The 17155-nt window shown below is 40.3% G+C and overlaps 1 protein-coding gene across 12 annotated transcripts in view; it reads left to right on the plus strand.

Annotated features, from left to right (window-relative positions):
- The window catches only part of LOC122562047 (multiple PDZ domain protein), a 368714-nt gene that overhangs the window by 245015 nt on the left and 106544 nt on the right, over positions 1 to 17155 (plus strand). For 8 of the 12 annotated variants that reach the window (XM_043714497.1, XM_043714558.1, XM_043714540.1 and 5 more), the window contains 2 exons: positions 3263 to 3349; positions 3555 to 3626. The exons of 3 other annotated variants lie outside the window; for them this stretch is intronic. In XM_043714497.1, coding sequence (XP_043570432.1) covers positions 3263 to 3349; positions 3555 to 3626 — 159 coding nt within the window. The remainder of the gene's footprint in view (positions 1 to 3262; positions 3350 to 3554; positions 3627 to 17155) is intronic. One more of the 12 variants, XM_043714532.1, reaches the window with a different exon arrangement.

The following is a 17155-nucleotide window of genomic DNA, read 5'->3' on the forward strand; positions in this document are numbered from 1 at the left end:
GAGGTATTGCAAGTGTAGCTAGCTAGAGAAGAACAGTTTGTGTTAGACTTCCAAAGTTTGGAACATTGTGATGTTTGTTGCCCCATGCATAAATCTCTTGTAAATTAATTGATAGACATTAGTTGGCAGTGCTGTTCTTGTATCTGATAACGACATCATCATGTTAAGGTAACCTTGTATTTCTCTTTTCTTAACTTTATTCTCCTTATCCTGCTCCCTTCAAGCACTGCTTTAAGGATGTTATTTATATTGCATGAATTGTTTAAATTGGTGAAATTGGAAGATTTTTTTTGTTTCCTCATTGAGAAAGACCAGTCAATCCTGTTTACCAAGAATACACAACATGTTGCGGAGGGAGTTCCAAATCTCTGTACCATTAGCTTGAATAAAATGCTTTCTTGTTTCACTCTTAGCTGGTCCAGCAGTCATTTTAAAGCTGTTGTTCTAGACGCCCTTACGTGAGGAAGTAGTTCCTGTTCAGCAAAACCCTTGTTCATTTTCAGCACTTCAATTATATTACCACACAATCTTCTAGACATTTGCGCACATGAGCCATGTTTATATAATTCTCTTCTTCATATATGAACTGTTTATGACTTGGTAGCATCTGGTAAATAATGTTGACATATTTAGATCAATATCCAAGTTTTTTAGTTGATGCCTACACCAAACACAGTCCAGATGGAAACTGGCAAAGGTTCTGTACAACTGAAAACTTATTCACTTTTGAATTCCAGTCACTTGAGATAAAGGCCAATATTCATTTGATTTTTCATGAGTGCTCTAGCTTTCATTTTAGTACGTACATGCACTCTTGTATCCCCTTGCTTCTCCAAACCTCCTGAAAAATATTTTAATTTTTCAAATCCACATTTTCGCTTACATTTTACTTATGCTTTGTTCTAGCTTTTATAATTTAAGCTACTTTTGTCCCTTTACAACTTCTTTCCATTCACAAAGCTTACTGTCCCTCTTAATTTATCATCTGTAAATTTGGATATCTAACTGTAGTCTTTCTTCTAATTTGCTAATTAAATAGTGAAAGGTTGAGCCTTCAAAATCCAGATCTTTAGCCGATATCTCACTACTCTCTACAAAGCAGAGGCTATCCACTTGCTCCGTTTGCCAGTTCCAAATCCGTTACTGATTCATGTCAACTGATTCTTCTGTAATTCTTTCATTCTTGTCTGCTGAATTGAGGTCATGTTTCCTCACTGAGGAGGAAGAAAAACAAATCTGTCATTTGGGATCACGACTTGGCTTAAACTTTGACCATATTGTGGTAAATGATTTACTTTTATCTCCCCTGTTAGCATGGGGTTGGAGAATCTAAAGGAGGAGATAAAGCAAAAGAGAAGGAAGGATAAAAACACCACTAACAATAGGCTAATTTTCACGTTTGATTAAGTCATATTTAATCTTTTGCAGAAATTCTTAAAGTGAGTGTTTTCCTCATGATAGAGGTTGTTCTTGATTTTTTGGAATTGCAAGCTTGGCTGTCCAGTAGGTTGTGGCTTTAAATTGTAGGTTTTTTTAAAAAAAAATCACTTGCTAATTTCTTCCTTCCTTTCCTTTAAACATTGACTTAAGTGAGTTATTTAAAGTCATAGAGTCAGAGAGATGTACAGCACAGAAACAGACCCTTCGATCCAACTCATCCTTGCTGACCAGATATCCCAACCCAATCTAGTCCCACCTGCCAGTACCCAGCCCAAACCCTTCCTATTCATATACCCATCCAGAGGCCTTTTAAATGTTGCAATTGTACTAGCCTCCACCACTTCCTCTGGCAGTCCATTCCACACACACCACCCTCTGTGTGAAAATGTTGCCCCTTAGGTCTCTTTTATATCTTTCCCCTCTCACCCTAAACCTATGCCCTCTAGCTCTGGACTCCCCCTCCCCAGGGAAAAGATCTTGTCTATTTACCCTATCCATGCCGTTCATGATTTTATAAACCTCTTTCAGATTACCCCTCAGCCTCTAAACCTCAGGGAAAACAGCCCTAGCCTACTCACCTTCACCCAATAGCTGAAATCCTCCAACCCTGGCAACATCCTTGTAAATCTTTTCTGAACCATTTCAAGTTTCACAACATCCTTCAGATAGGAAGGAGACCAGAATTGCACATAATATTCTAAAAGTGGCCGAACCAATGTCCTGTACAGCCACAACATGACCCCCTAACTCCTGTTCTCAATACTGTGACCAATAAAGGAAAGCATACCAAATGCCTTCATCACTATCCTATTTACCTGTGACTCTGCTTTCAAGGAGCTATGAACCTGCACTCCAAAGACTCATTGTTGAGCAACCCTCCCTCGGACCTTACCATTAAGTATATAATACTTGCTAAGATTTGCTTTACCGAAATGTAGCTCCTTGCATTTATCTAAATTAAGCTCCATCTGCCACTCCTCAGCCCATTGACCCATCTGATCTAGATCCCATTGTAATCCGAGGTAACCTTCTTCGCTGTCCACTACACCTCCAATCTTGGTGTCATCTGCCAACTTACTAACTATATCTCTTATGCCCAGATCCAAATCATTTTGTCACTTTTGCCCCTCTTTGCATCAGTAAACCTAAATGTGCAGTCTGTAAAAATATTGCCCAGTCATGGAGGTTTTCTTCCTTCCATGTGCACCAACTGCCTGGGTGCTATATTGTAGTCAAATACATGAACCTGACCAGTATTCCTTCTGTACGCTTAACTTTGAGGTAAATCAGATTGCCTTGACTGCTACTTCTGTTGAAATTTATCAATCAACTCAGATTGAGATTGGAACTCTTTGACCTACAGGAAAATACTTCTTTTGAAAATGTTTTTCTTAATTATCCATGATCCTCAATGCTAATTAGCCAATCATAATATAACATTCATCCTATGCTCTCAAAAGTTCTATTCTCGGTAGCAGAGATTAAAGTGAGAGTCTGAGATTTATTACTTGACCACCTTTGTTCTTTCTACCGACTTCACTTGCCGTGCTGTTTGTTCAAATTCCAGTCTTGATTGAGTCGAAACATTCCTTGATATATTGGGTAGACTGACATCATTGCCTTCTGTTCCTGCAAAGACTATGCTCCCTATCTATAATGTGACTTAAATATTTGGACAAGAAAACATTCGAAGAAGTACTCTGAAGATCCATATATTTCCTTTTCTCATCCTAACCGAAAGCCTGAGCTGTTACATGAAGTGTTATTTTTAATGGGTTACATGGATATTCCTTTATCTGATAGCATTTATGCATTTTATTAGACTTCTACAGCTTCAAATGATGAGAAGGCCTTCTGTCAAGCCCATTATTCTATGACCAAAAATCCATTTTCTGAAAATAAATTCAAGGTTAGTGAATCCCTTTGATTTAATCATAATTCCTAGTTCCAGATCAATGATGTAATTATAGGGACCTATACTAGATTACTTCAGCACATTAACACTTTATAATTAAATCTCAGATTTAAATGATTCATTTTCAGAAATCACCAGTAACATCTGAAGATGAGATTATTTGTCTTATTTCAACCATCTGTTTGTTTTGTTACCATAGGTTTCTGCATCTCGAGCTAGGACTTTTCTGCGCCCTTTCCCAACTAACCCATTTGCAATCAATCCATTTAAGGTTTGTCTCATCACACTGAGTTTACAGATCAGAAGTAATTGTGTAATTTATATGTGACTGTGATTCTTAAGGGTGATGTGGAAAATTGAATTAAAATGATCAAGTCTGTTCTGCTTTAGATGGAAATTAATTAATTAAAAGATAAATGAGTATTTTGTGATAATGTATTGAAAAGCTAGCTGCACTTTATTTCTATTATGTTGAAATTGATAGTCGGCAATGATAAATTTTCAGTTTATTGTAACATTTTGCCACTAGTTTAATAACTTTGCTGAGATGTGAGTAGCTGAGATGTACATTGTATGGAGGACAAGTTCAGGATCTGATTGATCTGTTCCATGTTGCTGAAGTTGTGCCAGCAGAGGCACTACAGTTGACAGCTTAGGTGGGTTAGCCACGATTTTAAAAACCCTGTGGGGATAAGGGGATGAGGTGAAAACTCAGTAGACTGAGTGGCCTCTTTCTGCACTGTAGGAATTCGGTGATTCTAAAGTCTTGTAAACATGACTCCTACCCTGCACTGCCTCCTCCAAGAAAATGTGTTGCTGCCTCCTTTACAAGGTCCATATATTTTTTCAGAAGGCCATTTCCTGGAGAGCATAGCAGGCAACCACTGTGTGAGATCCTATTCAGGGAATGTATTGGAGGGTATTTCCTGAACTGTCAAGGCAATGGAACTGCATCTTCCAAGGTTCAGTAGCCTGCTTGATGGTGACCTGGTGATCAAATCACACTCATTCTATGGACCTTGTGACTCCTTTTGCAGGGCCTTACTTTGGTGTCAAGGGATATTTCTTGCCTTGCAATCCATTAGGTTCAGCGGATGAAGGATTACTTAAGGACAAAGGACTCCTGGAAGCTGTCTGGATGCCATGCACACATATAGATGAAATACTTTTTGCCACAAACCAGTGAAACATTCAGGCAGTGAAATCCTTTCCTATTGAAGAATTTCCCCAAGCTGCTGAATAAACATCATGTAGGTATTGTTGATGACACCCTGCACCTGAGGAAATCCTCTGATAGAGGTGAAGCACACTGTAATCTGTCCCTGCATTGCGTTATCTGTTTAGGATTCTACACAAAAGACAGTCCTCTTGACTAGCACATCCTTATGTAGTCATGGGTAACAGCTTGAGAAGTGCCATCCATCATCACAACTGATCCTCGGAACAGCTCAGAAGCAAAGAGGTGGCTTTTCTGTTTATAGGCAGAATTTGCTTATAAGACCTGTTGAGCCTGAGCTGGTCCTCAATGAGGGGACACATGTCAAACACTGATTGGCAGATCCCTTCCACAAAGATGCTGTGATATTTCTTCGAGCACATTTCTCAGAAATTTCATCATTAGTATAATATGCTGTGAATGTATTACCTCCTTTGTCTCTCACCCCACCTCATTCCACACATTGCAACTCTCATATCAAAGCATCTACATCTGTTATTGTGGCTGCTGCTCATCTCTATTTGTTTCTGAGTCAGAGTGACCCATCCCCATTTGCTTGGATGGCATTGCCAATTTATTGGCCTTTGTTGGGAAATAAAGCAATGATCCTTGAGTTTTCTTCCTTTTATACAGTGTTCTAACTTACATCGGCATCCCTAACTGATTCTCAGCTGTAAAACTGTGCTTCTGTTGAAATCTGATGACTCTTTTTGATTCCTGAGACACTATTCAAAAATTGCAAGCTGTCTCTTAATGAGCTGACAATTAGTTCACTTCCATCAAAACTGCAGATCTGAAATTGTTAGATAATTTCCAACTTCTCAACCTTGCTTTCAAAATCTGAGCATGTCAGAACCATGTTGGAAAGTAGTCTTGGCAGCAGCATATTCTGGGCCCTCTCTCTGCTGCCCAATGAAAATTAATTCCACTCACTATTTTTTATTTTGTGGTGTTCCAGCTTTCTTTGTCCTGCCTTTCTCCCTCATTAAAAAATACCTGGACAATATATCAGTCATCTCTTCAAAGACAGCCCTCTGTTTGATTGCAATTTTGTCTGTCTAAATTTGATTTCAGTTTGCGTGGGAACTGATTGCCCTCATCCAATTAACTATTTTCCTTCTGAAGTGCCCCATCTCCTTTTTCCAGAGTGAACCTTAACCTAATGGTATTAAAATCCCCATTCTCCACAGAGTCGCATTATTCCCCAGTCCAGATCCAGCAATTCAAAGTTTGGGTGAAGATTTGTAGCTCGGGTGCTCATTGTTGTGGTTCTGTTTGCCGAGCTGGAAATTTTTGTTGCAAACGTTTCGTCCCCTGTCTAGGTGACATCCTCAGTGCTTGGGAGCCTCCTGTGAAGCGCTTCTGTGGTGTTTCCTCTGGCATTTATAGTGGCCTGTCCCTGCCGCTTCCGGTTGTCAGTTTCAGCTGTCCGCTGTAGTGGCCGGTATATTGGGTCCAGGTCGATGTGTTTGTTGATGGAGTTTGTGGATGAATGGATGAGGAAACACCACAGAAGCGCTTCACAGGAGGCTCCCAAGCACTGAGGATGTCACCTAGACAGATCCAGCAATGTCACCTATTGGGTCAGAAACATACTGATCAAGAAACTTCTCTTTAAATTCAGTAATTTTTCCTCTCTGCTATTCACACAGTGCTATCCCTACCTATATCAACATGATTGAATTCCTTCGTTGTCACTTGTAATCCTGCACGTTAATGTCATTTCTATCCAAATTTATGCCTTTATATCTTTCTCTGGTTGCTGGTCTACATCTTGGTGTAATAGCACTTGTAATGTTTTATTCACCCTAACCAAATGGATTCTGTCATAAAACATAGAACATTGCAGCATAGTACAGGCTCTTCAACCCTCAATGTTGTGCTGACCTGTGGAATCAATCTGAACCCCATCTATCCTACACTATTCCATTTTCATCCATATGTTTATTGAATAACCATTTAAATGCCCTTAAAAGTTGGCGAGTCTACTACTGTTGCAGGCAGTGCGGTCCAGGCCCCTACTACTCTGAGTAAAGAAATTGCCTCTGACATCTGTCCTACAGCTATCACTCCTCGATTTAAAGCTACCTTGTGTCACTGTCCACCCTATCTAACTCTCTGATTATCTTGTACATCTGAATTAAGTCACCTCTCAACCTTCTCTCTAACAAAAACAGCCTCAAGTCCCTCAGCCTTTTCTCATAAGATCTTCCCTCCATACCAGGCGACATCATAATTCTCCTCTGCACTCTTTCTAAAGCTTCCACATCCTTCCTATAATGTAATGACCAGAACTGTATGTAATATTCCAAGTGCAGCTGCACCAGAGTTTTGTACAGCTGCAACATGACATCATGGCTCCAAAACTCAATCCCTTTACCAATAAAAGCTAACACGCCATATGCCTTCTTAACAACCCTATCAACTTTTTGTGCAAACTTTCAAGGATTTATGTACCTGGACCCTGAGATCCCACTGCTCATCTACACTACCAAGAATCTTACCATTAGACCAGTACTCTGCATTCCTGTTGCTCCATCCAAAGTGAACCACCTCACATTTTTCTGTATTAAATTCCATTTGCCACCTTTCAGCCCAGCTCTGAAGCTTATCTATGTCCCTCTGCAACTTGCAACATCCTTCAACATTATCCACAACTACACCGACCTGAGTGTCATCTGCAATTTTACTAACCCATCCTTCTATGCCCTCATCCTCTGTAAACTGTTGGACTATAACCTGGTGTTGTGTAATTTTTAACAATATAAATGTTGTAACGCCAACACCAATTTCAAGGTTTCCTTCTCAATCGTGGAATATTTCCATTGGTGTTTCTTTAGTTTTCTAGAAAAATACCCACTCTATCTTCTCCTCTTCATCTTCCAAGAGTAGAGCACCAAAACACGTTACTCATGTCCTAGCCTCCTTAAGTGGCCTTTCATAGTTGTGGCCGATACTGAGGCAGTGGTAAGTGTTGCTTTCAGGCTGTCGAATGTCTCCTGTCATTATGCCATCCACTGAAACTTTTTGCGTTTCTTCAATAATTCAGTCTGTGGAGCAACCAAACTGCTAAAATTTGATATGAGCTTCCAGTAAAAATTTTACTCAAACCCAGGAATCGTAGTACAGGTGTCTTTGTCAATGGTATGAGAAACTCCCCAATAACCTTTGATTCCATGTCCTGTGGAGCCATGTGTCCATGACCAGTGACATGGCCCAGGAATGTGACTTGGGCTTTTGCAAACTCACTCTTAGCCAGCGTTATCACCAAGCCTGCCTCCTGAAGTCGATCTAACAATTCCAATAAATGCTGCAAATGTTCCTTCTCTGTGTAACTGAAGATCACCATGTTGTTGATGTACACCACACAATTGGATAATCCAAAAATGACTTTATTGGTTTGTTGTTGAAATGTGACTGCTGCATTTTTCATACCAAATTGCATAACCTTAAACTGGTACAGGGCAAAAGTGAGGACTGCAGATGCTGGAAACAGAGTTTAGATCAGAGTAGTGCTAGAAAAGCACAGCAGGTCAGGCAGCATCCAAGGAACAGGAAAATCGACATTTCAGGCAAAAGCCCTTCCTGATGAAGTGCTTTTGCCCAAAACGTCGATTTTCCTGCTCCTTGGATGCTGCCTGACCTGCTGTGCTTTTCCAGCACCACTCTGATCTTAAACTGGTACAGTTTAGTCGGTGTCACAATAACCAAAATTGTCTTTGTTTTTTCAGATAAAGATACCTGTCAGTAACCTCTGAGTAAGTCCCCCTCAGAAATAGAAGTTCCTTGTCCCATCTTTTCAACTCAAACTTTCAAATGTGGAATAGGATATGAATCAGACTTTGTAACTGCGTTGACTTTGTGACAGTCCATTCTTAATCATTGGGTACCATCTGGTTTTGGCACCATTACTATGGGTGAGCTCACTCACTTTGCCGCAACTCATTTTGAATGCATGCTCTAAGACAACATAATAAATCTCTTTTTGAACCTGTGCCAATTTTAGAAGATTTAAGTCTATGAGAAGGTTATTCAATTGAAACAGCATTCCCTACATCTATATCATGCATAATTAGATTAGTATTTCCTAAATTTATTCCATTTGATTATAATAAGTCTCAGATAATTTTGATTTCCTCTGGAAGGCAACTCAGCAATTTATAGTCGATAAAGTGTAGTGCTAGAAAAAGCAGCAGGTCAGGCAGCATCTGAGGGGCAAGAGAGTTGATATTTTGGACATAACCCTTCAACAGCAATTTATTCCAATTTTTGATAACTTTCTCATTGTCCAATTTAATTAGCGGCATTGTCAATTAAAAATCCTCTGAATTTGTATCTTCACTTCGTGTTGTAACTAGTAACACATCCTCGTTTTGCTTTCTTTCCCTATCAAAATATCTTTAGAGCATATTCACGTTACACACTGTGTGAGTTTCCCTTTTATCTGGTGTTTTTATCAAAGAAATCGCCTCACTCAATCTCCTTTTGACTTGATATGGTCCAATAAACCTTCATTTTAAAGGTTCACCTAACACCAGAAGTAACTTTATCTCCACTAGCAAAATTGTGATTTCTTCTCAGCTTTTTGTTTCATCACATACTATGCTACTTTTAAATGTTATCTAAACAATTCACCCTAAATTTGACACATAATCCAAATGTGGTCTCTGAACTCTGAATCACCAATTTCTCTTTAATTAATTTCAGTGGCCGTTTCACCTTATGCCCAAAAACTAAATTAAATAGACTGAATTTGAAATATTAATTAGCGGGAGGCAATGGCCTAGTGGTATTATCGCTGTACTGTTAATCCAGTGATCCAGATAATGTCCTGGAGACTTTGTTTCAACCCCCACCACAGCAGAGGGTGGAATATGAATTCAATAAAAATCTGGAATTACCATGACCATGAACCAATCTGGTTCACTAATGTTCTTTTAGGGAAGGAAACTGCCATGCTTACCTGGTCTGGCCTACATGTGACACCAGACCCACAGCAATGTGGTTGATTCATAGCTGCCCTCTGGATGATTAGGGATGGGCAATAAGTGCTGGCCTAGACAGCAATACCTTTTTTTTTCTCAACCATTTGATCACACATAGTCTCTGACAAGTGAACTTCTCTTTATTCTTTGATTTCTCCTCCTGCCTTGACCTGTGGCTTTGTGACCTTGTTACCATACAGTCACACTAATCCCAGGATATACTTCCTGTAACTCCACAGTTACCTGATTTTCTACTGGCTTTTCCATCATAGCAGGCATCACTCCCACCTGTGATCCAGCGACATCATTACCAAGGATAAATTGTATTCCTGGAACTGAGAATTTCTCCATTTCTCCTACCAGCACTGTTCATTGGACTCTCGGCCACCCTTTATATAAGGGAACACAGCTCTTCTCACCATGAATTCCACACATTACCACTTTTTCTGGCAACACCCTTTTGAATTACGTATCTCCTTATCTCTCACCATCAAAGATTGACATGCTCCTGTATCTGTCAAAATTTTTAATTTCCTTACCTGCATCTCTTGGCATATGTGAGTGAACCTTACCATGACAAGTAAATTATTTAGAGGGATCTAGCATTTCCTTTTCCACCAACCCCTGACCAGGTTGTACATTCCAGTGCAGCTTACTATCTTCCAATGTACTTTCCTTTGCCACTGTGACAAAACTCACTGGCTTATCCTATTTTCCCACATCCGTCTTCCCTGTGCTTTCTCTAAATCTCGGATACTGGCACAGTATTAAGACAGGTCATGGAGGGGCGAGGCCACATCAGATTTGGTACTGGGTAAAGAACCTGGTCAGGTGTTAGATTTGGAGGGAAGTGAGCACTTTGGTGATTGTGACTACACTTCGGTTTACTTTAGCAATCAAAAGGGATAGGTATAAACCCCAGGACAAGTTACAGCTGGGGGAAAGGCAATTATGATGCAATTAGGCATAATTTATGATGTACAGGATGGGGAAGGAAACTGCAGGGGATGGGCACAATTGAAATGTGGAGCTTATTCAAGAAGCAGCTACTGCGTGTCCTTGAATAGTGTTGACCTGTCAGATGGGGAGGAATTTGTCGAGCGTGGGAGCCGTGGTTTACTCAGCAAATTGAATCCCTTGTCAAGAGGAAGAAGAAGGCTTATGTTAGGATGAGATGAGATGAGATTGCTCAGTTAGGGTGCTTGAGAGTTACAAGTTCACCAGGAAAGACCTAAAGAGAGAGCTAAGAAAAGCCAGAAGGGGAAATGAGAAGTCGTTGTGAATAGGATCAAGGAAAACCCTAAGGCTTTCTATAGGTATATCAGGAATAAAAGAATGACCAGAGCCAATCAAGGATAATAGTGGAAAGTTATGCATGGAGTCAGAGGAGGTAGGGGAAGCGCTAAATGAATACTTTTTCCTGGGATGGCTAGCATGAGGGGACATAGCTTTAAATTGAGGTGTGATAGATAGAGGACAGATGTCAGAGGGTAGTTTCTTAGAGAGTATTAGGGGTGTGCAACGTACTGCCTGCAACAATCATAGACTCGCCATTTTAAGAGCATTTAACAGGTCATTGGATAGTCATATGGATGAGAGTGGAATTGTGTAGGTTAAATGGGCTTCAGATTGGTTTCACAGTTCAGTGCAACATCAAGGCCCAATGGGCCTGTACTGGACTGTAATGTTCTATGTTCCCTGTGACTTCATGTGGCCTACTTTACTGCAGTGAGCTTTTTTATTTCTCTTTTCCCTGGATGACAAGAGATATTGAGGCTTTAACCAGAAAAAAAGAGGGAGGCTTGGCTCAGATACAAGCATTTGGGATCAAGGGAATCCTTGGAGGTATACAGGGAATACAGGAGTTTACTGAAGAAGGAAATCAGGAGGGTGAAAAGTGGTCACGAGAGTCTTGGCAACAATGATTAAGGTGAATCCAAAGAGGTTCTTTAAGTATATGAAAGGAAAAAGTATAACTGGAGAGAGAATTAGGCCCCTGAAAGCCCAATGTGGTCATCTATGTGTAGAATTGCAAGAGATGGGCGATGTTCTCAATGAATATTTTTCATCTATAGAGAGAGACATGAAGGTTTGGGAACTTGGGGAAGTTAGTGGTGATATGTTGGGGACAGACCATATCACAGCAGAGAGAGTGTTGGATGTATTAGAATGCATGATGGTGAATAAATCTGATCCTGACAAGATATATCCAAGAGCAGTGCAAGAGGCTAGAGAAGAAATTGTCGAGGCCCTGGCTGATATTTTTGCATCATTGTTAGTTACGGGTGAAGTCCCAGAAGACTGGAGGATAGCAATTTTGCCATTATTCAAGAAGGGCTGCAAAGAAAGGCTGAGAACTCTCGACCAGTAAGCCTAACATATGTGGTGGGTAAGTTGCTTGAGAAGATTTTGAGAGATATGCATGCCTTTGGAAAGACACAGTTTGATTAGGAGTAGTTAGCATGGCTATGAGAGTGGGAGGTCATGCTTCACCATTTTCTTAGAGTTTTTTGCTGAGATTTACAGGTATGTTGCTAGGTGTGGAGGATTTGAGCTACAGGGCGAGACAGAATATGCTGTGGCCCTTTTCCCTGGACCATCGAAGGCTGAGGGGAGACCTTTATAAAAATTTATAAAATCATGAGGACGGATATGATAAATAGACGAGATATTTTCCCTGGGGTGGGAGAGTCCAGCCGTAGAGAGCATAGGTATATGGTGAGAGGGGAAAAATTTAAAATGGACCTAAGGAGCAACTTTTTAAATGCAAAATGTGGTGCATGTATGGAATGAGCTGCTAGAGGAAGTGGTGGAGGCTGGTATAATTACATCATTTAAAAGGCATCTGGATGGGTACAGGAACAGGAAGGGTTTAGAGGGATCCATATCTAGTAACTTGCAAATGAGACTAGGTTAGGTTCGGATATCTGGTCGGCATGGATGAGTTGGACTGAAGGGTCTGTTTCTGTGCTGTACATCTCAATGACTCCAATTGACTGGGAAGTTTGATGAGGACAGGGCGGTAGACTTGGTGTATCTAGATTTTAGTGAGTCCTTTGTTAAGGTTCCATGTGGTTGGCCGCTCTGGAAGGTTAGATTGCATGGAATCCAGGGGAAGCTGGCAAATTGGATACAAAATTGGCTTGATGGTAGGAAGCACAGGGTAAAAGTGGAACGATGCTTGTCAGACTGGACACCTATGATGACACGGAGTGCCTCGGGTCAGTGCTGGGTCCATTACTGTTTGTTATCTATGTCAATGATTTGGATGAGAATATACAAGGCATGATTAGTAAATTTACTGATGACACTAAAATAGGCAGTATCGTGGACAGTGAGGAAGGTCGTCAAAATTGCAGCAGGACCTTAATCAGGTGTGGAAGTGGGCTGAGAAATAGCAAATGGAGTTTAATACAAATAAGTGTGAGGTTTTGCACTTTGAAAAGTCAAATGAAGATAGGAGTTTCATGGTGAGTGGTCGGGCCTAAAGGAGTGCAATGGAACAGAGGGATCTTGGAGTTTAGGGTCATAGTTCTCTGAAAGTGGGGTCATAGGTAGACAGAGCAGTGAACAAGGCTTTTGGCACACTCGTCTTCATCAGTCAGAGTGTTGAAGGATAGAAGTTGGGAAGTTATGTTGCAGTTATACAGGACATTGGTGAGGCTGCACTTGGGAATATTGTGTTCAGTTTTGGTCACCTTGTTATAGGAAGGTTGTTATTAAACTGAAAAGAATGGGCCTCAGGCAAGCACTGCTGATGGTTCCTGCTTTCTATTTATATGTTTGGGTTTCTTTGGGTTGGTGATGTCATTTCCAGTGGTGAAGTTACTTCCTGTTATTTTTCTCAAGGGGTGGTAGAGGCCCACTGAAAATGTTACCTTGTAGGGTGACGAAACATCTGGAAATAAACCTTCCAGCTCAGTGAGCAAACCTAAATCCAGAACTTCAACCTGAACTACAAATCTTCTCAAAACTCGCTAATCCTTACATGGTAACTGGCCATTTCATTTGTTTAGCCATTTTTCAAATGAAATGAAAATGGCTTCTACATCTTTCTCATTGAAGTTAGACAATACTTGGACGTACTTAAACAGGTCCCCAAGCCTCTAGCTCTGATGGGGTTGCTTGTCATCCGTATCCTCCTGCCATCTACCTTCATTATTTTAAGTGAACTTTGAATTTTCAGTTCCAGTATCTGAAGTTGAAAAGATCTTTCTCTTTTTCTTGTGCTCACGCTATCCTTTCCTTTCCTTTATGTTCTAGTTTTAATCATAATTCGAACTGTTTCATTTCAATTGAATTTTAACCATTTCCAAAGATTCCAGTGGCATTCCTGACAATTGTAAATGTTGTGCGATTACCACAATTATCTCCCCGTTTCTCACAGACACACGCAATTTCAGCTTGTTTGCCAATTCAGAAAGCTTTGCCTTGCTCACTTTTTCTAACACCCTCAAATTGACTTCTTTCATCCACAGGAAGCACTAAGTGACTGAAAGACCCATTATCACACAAGGCACATGCTGTTTAAACTAAATAAATTCAACACCTGAAATAAAAGACAGTAACACTTACAACTCGCTGCCTTTGATCCAATCTGGACTTAGATTTTGATCTTGATGAGCCCATAATTAATTAGGGACCAGACCCCCTCAAAATATATTAGGAAGGTGGCCTTGACACTGACTGACTTTTTCTTAATCTAAAGATAAATATGAGGTGCTGTATTCCCAGATGCAATTGGATTGGTCAAACTACTCAACGTTCAGCAAAACACAATTTATTCAAGTACTATAGTTAAAATACAACAAAAGAAAGAGGAATGTGGAACAATTTAACTATTGGAACACTTAACAAAATAATAGCTATAGTAATTATTACTAATTAACAGTTCCAATATAGTAACCTCCCATAAACAGATCCTTGGCAAAAGGCAAAATCAGAAAGTCAGTTGAATCACATGCAGTTCTGTAATCGAGGAGGAATGAACAGTTGTTTATCTTTTCATATTCTGCTTGTCACCAGTCTTCCAATCTCTCTCTCAAAGAAACCAGGAAAAAACTGACCCCTTAAAACCACAGCATCATCACAAAAGGGAGATGCAATCAGTTGTCTCCCGTACTATCTGCTTGATTCCTCTTGTGATCACCCATTCTGTCCCTGACAGCACATTCTTAACATGTGAGGTGATCACCTTCAGAAACAGCATAATGGTCAGCTTTGCAAACTCTGCAATAACTGCAGCTACTGCTCAGTCTCTAAAGTATGAAGCTCAAACTTCTCTCACTGACAGCATTTTCTACACGTGATTGTGGCAACTATTTCAAGCTGTCATTTGTACATGGTGCAGGATGGGAATTGGGTCTGTGGTGTCCTTCCATGCCTCAATTTGGAAGAGTAATAACCTAGCTTATTAGTGTTTTAACCTGTAGACTTTGTTTTCCCAAAAATGTTACTAATGACACTTGTAAAAGTGCATTGCAAATTATTGTAAATTGAACATTGCAACTTTTTCCTTCTGCAGCATTAGTCTTAATATTAAAATTTTCCATTCCCTATCCAGATGTACATTCCAAGGCCAAAATATTCCACGATGAAAATACAAAGTTTAATAGCTATATTTTTTTCTCATTCCATTCCATTTCTGGGCTACTTCAATACTGTATCCAATACTCTTTATTCACAATATTCATTTCTTATAAGATATATAGTCTGAGGGGACTGTACAGTTTCCATTGCCTTGGTGTACCGTGGCTGAAAGTCAAAGGGCAGCAACCTTTCCCCATTGCATCTCTGTGGCAGCTACCTCAAGCTTCCTTCATGAGAGCTTCAGCACATAGACATGAACCCATGAATGAGCCAGTCTGTAGCACTCAGTCAAGGATAACTCCTTGCACTGGAAAACCAAGCTTTGGGCAAACAAAAGTTGTCTTTCATTGAATTGATAGCCATCCAGATGCAGGGAGATGATGGACTTCATGGTATTACGGCTAGACTATTAATCTGGAGACCAAGGTAATGTTCTGAAGACCTGAATTTGAATTCCACCTATAAATGTAATTTTTCTTGAAAAACTGGATTTGAGAGACAAACAATGACCATGAAATCATTGCCAGTTGTTGCAAAAAAAAAATATGGTTCACTAATTATTGCCCTTTTAGAGAAGATAACTGCTGGCCTTAACTCTCTGTAATATGGTTGACCTTTAATTGCAATTGGAGATGGGCAGTAAATGAACATAGAACATTACAGCGCAGTACAGGCCCTTCGGCCCTTGATAAAATGCTGTTGTAGCCAGCGACACCTACATCTTGTGAATGAATAAGAGGAGTTTTTTTTATCTGTGTGTCCCTGGGAACAGCCCTTGGAACACAGTGTCCTGCATTGCGAAGCCGCTCAGAATGAACCTTAAAAAAAACTGCTGCATCTAAGTCCAGAGCTTCTTTGTAAAGACACATTCCACTAAGAGGTGAATAACAGTCTCTTCCCTACCACCTCTAGGAGTGATGAGAAGCCAAGCGTGTAGGAAGGATCTGATGGGAATGGCTTATTTCAGCATCTGCCAAGCCACATATTGCAGCTTTTTTGAAAGTTTTGGTAGTGAATCATTCTACCAGATTAATTTGACAGTTTGCCTAGGGAACCACTGGAATGATCAACCATGTCCTTTTCCCACAGGACTTTGAGGATATAACATGTTGATTACTACGTGATGAACCTGTGGTCAAAAATGATTTTTCTGTTTAAACATAATCAAACATGGGCGGCACGGTGGCACAGTGGTTAGCACTGCTGCCTCACAGCGCCAGAGACCCGGGTTCAATTCCCGACTCAGGCGACTGACTGTGTGGAGTTTGCACATTCTCCCCGTGTCTGCGTGGGTTTCCTCCGGGTGCTCCGGTTTCCTCCCACAGTCCAAAGATGTGCAGGGCAGGTGAATTGGCTGTGCTAAATTGCCCGTAGTGCTAGGCAAAAAGGGGTACATGTCGGGGTATGGGTGGGTTGCGCTTCGGCGGGTCGGTGTGGACTTGTTGGGCCGAAGGGCCTGTTTCCACACTGTAAGTAATCTAATCTAATCTAATCTAATCAAACTTATCAGCAATAAAGTTAACAAATATCGCTCATCAGCTGCTCGTCAGTTGGCTCTTTCCTTTATGCTAACACATTTCATCTTTTTATAAAAAGCTTTATAATGCTTACCGTCCCATACCTCTAATCTCTCCAGTTCAAGTTTTTTTTTTAAATTTATTTTCAACTTCTTTATCTAGATGTTCATTTTGGTAAACTCTTCTGGCTCTCTACTGCTTTTCTGCTGTGATTACTTTTAAATCCTAAGGTACACACCTGTATAAAATATTTTATTCTTGATATTTAACGAATGAACAGGAGTTGTAAAAATGCTTAAGTTGAAGATTTTGTCCAGAAAAGTTTTCTGAAGTTCATGAAGTTTTCTTTCATGAGACATAAATATAGTGCCTGATCTATTAAGAAGTCTGCTTCTCAAGACAGGATGACTTCAGGTTTATTCTTGGGGGAAAGTGAGGACTGCTGATGCTGGAGATCAGAGCTGAAAATGTGTTGCTGGAAAAGCGCAGCAGG

The sequence above is a fragment of the Chiloscyllium plagiosum genome, chromosome 2 (genome assembly GCF_004010195.1).
Source record: "Chiloscyllium plagiosum isolate BGI_BamShark_2017 chromosome 2, ASM401019v2, whole genome shotgun sequence".
NCBI classification, from domain to species: Eukaryota; Metazoa; Chordata; class Chondrichthyes; order Orectolobiformes; family Hemiscylliidae; genus Chiloscyllium; species Chiloscyllium plagiosum.